This window comes from Passer domesticus, chromosome 10 (genome assembly GCF_036417665.1).
Source record: "Passer domesticus isolate bPasDom1 chromosome 10, bPasDom1.hap1, whole genome shotgun sequence".
NCBI classification, from domain to species: Eukaryota; Metazoa; Chordata; class Aves; order Passeriformes; family Passeridae; genus Passer; species Passer domesticus.
The window spans coordinates 21,666,421-21,672,420 of record NC_087483.1 but is presented as its reverse complement, the minus strand read 5'-3'; the positions used below and the strand labels follow the sequence as shown (position 1 = coordinate 21,672,420).

Genomic DNA, 6,000 nt, shown 5'->3' with positions numbered 1-6,000 from the left:
CCCAGCCCGGCACGAAGAAAAGGGAGCTACGCCCTTTAGTTCAGCCCTACTGTCCCCGAGACAATGCTCCGGGAAGCATTTCGGAGCTCCGTTCCCTTGCGCCCCTATGTCCAAGCTAAGGGGGCAGAGGCTGAGCTCCCGGGGTCTGCCCTCAGGCTGGGATAACAGAGGGCAGTGACAGTCGCTCGCGGGCCGGGGTGCTCGGAAGCTCCCCCGGGACCATCCCTGCCCGCTCCCTCCGGCACGGCCCCGCTCCCAGGCGCGGCAGGCCCGGCGCTGCCCCGCGGGCGGGGAGCCGCGGGCCCCGCCCCGGCCCCGGATGCAGTCGTTGTCCCGCCGGCGGCGCGGCGCCCAGTTCCTGTGCGTGCCCTCGGCCCGCCCGCCCTCCGCGACATGTCGCTGGTGGCCGAGGCCTTCGTGACTCAGCTGGCCGGTGAGCGGCGGGGGCGGGCGGGACGCCGGGGCCGTGCCGGGCGCCGCGCTCCGAGCCGCGGGGAGCGAGCGGCGGCGGAGCCGGACTGCCGCGGCCTCGGTGCCCGGGTGACCCCTCGGGATGGGGCCGCGGCGCCGCGGGGAGGGGGCTGTGGCAGGCCGGGGGCGGCCGCCGTGCCGTACGGAGCCCGGCCCCGTCCCTCCGCACGGCTCCTCAGCGAGCACACCACGTCCCCTGTGTGGGCTCCCTAACCCCGGCTGTGCCGGCGCGTATCGTTAGTTTCATTCAGTATCTTCTTTGAAACTGATTAATTTTCTTCAGTGGTCCACAAAACCGCGTCGTGTTTACAGCTGTGGCGGCTGGCGCTGTGTCCCCTGTGTCCCCGCTCCTCTGGTACCTGTCACCGCTCCCCTGGGCCGCTGCAGCTGCGCCGCCCGCGCTGGGCGCGACCTTGACATAAAACAGAAACAAGTGTGTGTCACTGTGGAGCTGTTTAGCGAAAAATTATAGTAATATGCTCTTAAGGAAAAAAACAAAACATGAACTGTAGATAATGCCTGGCTAGGAAGTTCAAAACGCAGTTAGTGTGTTGCATGCTTAAAATAAGTGCCTTGGTCAGTTTCTCCCTTCTTCCTATTCCGTTCTGGAATTTTTGCTGCTGTGTGAACTCCCAGACAATAAATACTGCGAGGGAGCAGCATGTTGATTATTACTGACGTCCTCCTCCTGTTGAGGAGAATGCTGGAGTTTTGTCTCAGGAGCTGGGTCTTCTGCTGTTTGGTCGAGGCCTGCACATAAGAATCTGAGTTGGATTCTCTGTTATGACTTGTTGGTCATGTGAAGGTGGTGGGTCTTCAGTCTGGGTCTGTAGAGGTACCCATAGACAAGCTTGAAAGTTATGCTGGCCTCTTGACTTGGCACTTGCTAATAGACAGATGTTAGCACAAGCCATGCTTGTGTTGAGGGCCAGAGCCCTGGATCCTTGGGATGTGGAGAATAGGGTATTTGCTTGCCTTTATGACCTCTTTAGTATATTTTATTTATATTGTGAAATACAAGGATAATGGCGTATGTGAGTGAATCTTGATTCTCCTGTCTGCTCTGTAACCTTTATGAATATTCTAGAGTGGCAGCTTGCTAAAACTTATTTTTTCTGGAATTGCAAACACAAACTCAAGACTCTACTGTATGTAGGCATCTCATTGCTCTGTTATTCAAAAAGCTGTTGTTTCACAGTTTCAAAAGCAGTTATCTGCCTTAAAAATAAAACATACCTTTGCCAGTGGGTCATGACCTTTGTAGCCTGTCTGTATTAGGCACCAGGTCCAGATTGAAAGTAAATAATTGCAACATTGCTCAATTTGTTAATATGAAAGATTTTTCAAATTTAAAGAAGGTTAACCAGGATCTTGGCCAGTGCCCACCAAACAGCTGGATTTCCTGAGGTGTTAACACAGACATAGGGAGTATTTAATTCTGGTACTAAGAAGGTATCCCTCAGATCTAGGAATATTTGTGAGGAAGAAAAATGGTGTATCTGCAAGGAAAGAATACTGCTTAACAATTACACTTGTTTTAATAGCATCTTATCCCATATCTGTGGTTGTGAATGATTGAGAAATTTTTTCATGCTCCTAAAATGAAATTTCATTGGCTTTTCATTGGGATCCTGTTCATGAAGATGTCCCTTTGTCATAGCAGTTGCAGCGAGCTGCATCTGCTGTTAACATATAACAGCCATAATGCATGGGTCCTTACATACAAGTATTTAAGACAATCAGCTCAGCATAATTTGCTTTCTAGAAGTGTTTTAAAAGCTTAGGAGAGGGTTTTAGTAGAGAAGAGGATCATAACTTTCTTTTACACACCGACTTTTTGTGTATGTATTTGGATTTTTTTAAAAAGTATTACTTGTCTTCACTTTGCATGTGCCTTGTGCATTCACTTTCACCATCTCAGCACAAACTGAAACAGAAAAACACCAAACACCAAACTGATGGTTTTCAAACAGAAAACACCATCTGAATGTAAGAAAACCTTCTTTCAGTGTGAGAATGATTTAACATTGGAGCAGATTGCTCGGTGCAGTTGTGGAGTCTCCATCCCTGGAGGAGAGTGGAGATGGGCAGCCTGCTGTGGCTTGTGTGGGCATCCCAGAGGTGCCTTCCAGCCTCAGTGGTTCTGTGCCCAGCAGTTCCCAGCTTCTTGGAGTGCTGCAGGAATTCAGCATCCTCTGTGAGCCACATGCATTCACCTGACCATGCTGGGCACAGCCTGCTGCTCTCTTGCCTTAATGATTAAACACACGGCAATGACTGAATCACCTGCATGTGTGTAATGCTTGCATTAGTGGCATTCAGCCATTTGCTCATTCAGAAATATAAAGAGCTTGATATTATGACTCCAGGAATAATAAACAAGTATTTCCATAGCCTCATGAGTTGCAAGCATTCATGAAAAAGAAGCATCACAGTTTAAATCATCCATTTCTAAACTGTAGAAATATTAATTGAATAATATGGTAGAGAATTTATTTAGAGTAGCTCAGCATCAATCACATATTAACAGGATAGGAAATGAATGTTTATGCTGTAAGAAGAATTAGAGTGCCAGCTTTCAAGTGGTCTACAACATTAATCTAACTCTAGTAGTTTTGAGAAGCTGACTGCTCAAGTAATCTCTAAATGATTGTTGAACATACATTTAATTGATCACTGAATTACTCAATATGCTTTATTTTTTCCCCCAAAATACATTAGTTTTAGGTCAGTGATCAAAAGAAAGAAAATAATAATTGTTGCTTGTCCTTTGATCTCTGGAAAATAGCTTCTGTTTATTGCTGTTATGTCCAAGGGTCTTGGGTTGTTTTCAGTACTAAGGGAAATGAAGGCAGCATGAAAAGCAGGAGCCCTTCTGCCTTAAGGTATTTTATGTTCACAGTGAGTCTGCCTCCAGTGTGGCCTGCCAGAGTACAAATAAATCTTTGACATGCATGTTTTGTGTATTGAGACAGGCTTCAATCTGAGTGAGAAAAAATTCATTGGGAACAAAACCTGACCACCTAAATTGTTCCCATACATGAAGACACAATATTTAAACTGAGTATGCATTTTGTGCATCACAATGTGCATAGGTAAGTGTTAGCACTTCCTCCATGTGTGAGGTAGAAAAAAAAAAGAGTTACTCTTGCTTAAAATAGTTTGTTGTCAGCAGTGGTTGTTTAAGCCTGCTGCAGAGGTTCTTGTAATGAAAAGTTTGAGTTTATTTGAAAATACCAAATTTGTCAGACTACATGATTTTATCTTCCAGAATTTTTTACATGTATGCTTTTCATTTGGTAATCAAGCTGAAAGGAATCCCTTTTAACTCCTGTTCAGTTTCAATAAGCAAGTTTCTTATGTCACTCTTGCCAATTTATGCTCAGACATGTTTTATGACTTGATTTCAACCAATCCTTTGAGTGGATTGCTTATCCAATCTATTCTTTTAGGTCGAGGAAAACATTACTTTCACAATTATTGTAGTATAGAACATATTTCATTTTGAAATATTGTTATTTCTTGTTTTTAAGCAGCAGCATAATTACAGTTTATAATAGAGCATGCTTCTATAATTGTTTCTGTCTCCATTAAGACTAAGCAGTCTTTCTCTAATCAGCATTTTATTGTTACATGTTTTCTGCTAAAGCGATGTCTTCTTTTCTCATTCCAGAAATGAGATTGCTCTAGAAATAATGGTAACAAAATTAGTAAACCAAATGTAGCACCTATTTTGATATTGTCCAGTTTGAATTTGAAAGTAAACTTTCATTGGCTGATGAAACCATGACAAGTGGTTTGGATGAGAGTGCTGTTTTGGAGTCTCAGCTCAAGAGGTCATAGAAAAAAAAGCAAATAATGGGAACAACTTTGGAGAGGAGTCAGATTTTCTTCTCTTTCTCACTCCTTTTTTCTCTCTGGTCCTTGGATGCTCTGTTCTCTGACTGTCCTCAGGCATTAACCCGGTCAGTTCCTGTAGGTTTGGACTGGGTAAGTCACCTTTTTTTCAAAACAAGAATAAATGAAAGAGCTTGTTTGCTGTTCTTTGCTCTGGTTGAACAGGCATCACATGTTGTACACTGCTGGGCATTTTCAGCTGTCTCTTTTGAAAGTGAGTGAGAAAGAGCAGTTGCATGCAAGCCATGGTGAAGGCAGAGAGAAAGTACACACCATGATCTCCAATTTTTATTATTATTACTTTTACATTCTGGTCTTTAGTTACTAAGAAGATGACATAGATATCACATGAACATGGATGTTTTAACACAAACTATAAGAAGTTATATGTAGTAATAAAACCCACGAAATGCTCAGGAAGTATTGGAAACATCAAAGGAAGAAATTCCAATGATGCTGCAAAGAATGCTGGACAAGTGCCACTGGGGAGGATGGGAGCTCAACTAAAAAAATTGGTTTGTACATACTGAATTAGAAAGTTAAAAATGCTGAGAGATGGGAATTTTTAACAGTTCTGCCTTCTAGCTGTGGTGTAATGACAGTGAAGCCAATGTAATGTTTGCATTCCTAGCAAGAACTTCCAAAGCTCAACTGCATGTATGGTTTTTTTCTTTTGCATTTGAATGCCATGTTGGAGAAACTCTGGATGCATTGGAGTGTTCTCACTGAAAGCTTTGGAAAAGAAAGGAGGGAGACTATGAGGGTATGATTAAGAGAACAGGATAAATGTTTTCAGGTTTTGAAGCAAGGAGTGTGCAGTGTTCCCAGAGGACAGGGAGGGTGTAAGAGTGCTGTGGCAAATACCACAGGCTGCTGTGGGCTGACTTAAAGGCTTGGAGCCCTAAAGCAGCATCTTCCCCCTTGCTAGCAGCAGCACTTGGCTGGCTGCAGCAGTGCTGTCTGCATTTCTGCCCTGCAGAGCTCTCCTGCCTGGAGATCTCAGCTCATCTCGCACCTTTGCAGGACTGGTGCTGCTGTGCTTAGGGCTATGGGCAGGATAGGGAATGAGACAGTGAAAGAGAGCCTTAATGAAAGGCCAGAGGGGCCAGGGCTGGGTGAGCTTGGAATTGTGTGTGGGAAGCAGCTTTTGGAGCAGCTATGGGCTACTGAGGTCCTGTCTGGTGGGACAGATGTGTGTGGACCAGAGCAGGGGTGCTGTGAACGAGAAACTCCGCAGGGAACTCCTTGGGGCACTCTGCAGGAGTGGTGGTCAGACTGACTGCCAAACATCTTTAGGGGAGGAAAAGTTCAGACTACCACAGAAAAGAGGGATCCCAATCTAGGAGAGTTTTCAAAGGACTGATTTAAATATATATATTTCTAGAAATGTAGATATCTTGGCTAAGAAATGTTCTAGTCCAATAAGGCATTAATAAGTGTCGTACCTCTGCTGTCCTGCTCTTGACAGGTCCTGTGCTTGAAGTTTGATTTTGGGTCAGGACCAAAGAGGAGCAAGGGAGTTAAGTAGCACAAAGGGAAGGGATTGATTTAGAGATCTATAAAAAGCTAATTTTAAGAGCTTCTTTGAGATGGAGCACTTATGCTAAATATCAGAAATAAGTAAAATAACTC

General features: G+C 44.5%; 1 protein-coding gene across 1 annotated transcript in view; it reads left to right on the top strand.

Moving 5' to 3' along the window:
• The first annotated feature begins 287 nt into the window (after positions 1–287).
• Positions 288–6,000, top strand: part of MTX2 (metaxin 2) — a 29,760-nt gene continuing 24,047 nt past the window's right edge. Inside the window, exon 1 of the mRNA XM_064434358.1 lies at positions 288–433. Coding sequence (XP_064290428.1) covers positions 394–433 — 40 coding nt within the window. The 5' untranslated portion in view covers positions 288–393. The remainder of the gene's footprint in view (positions 434–6,000) is intronic.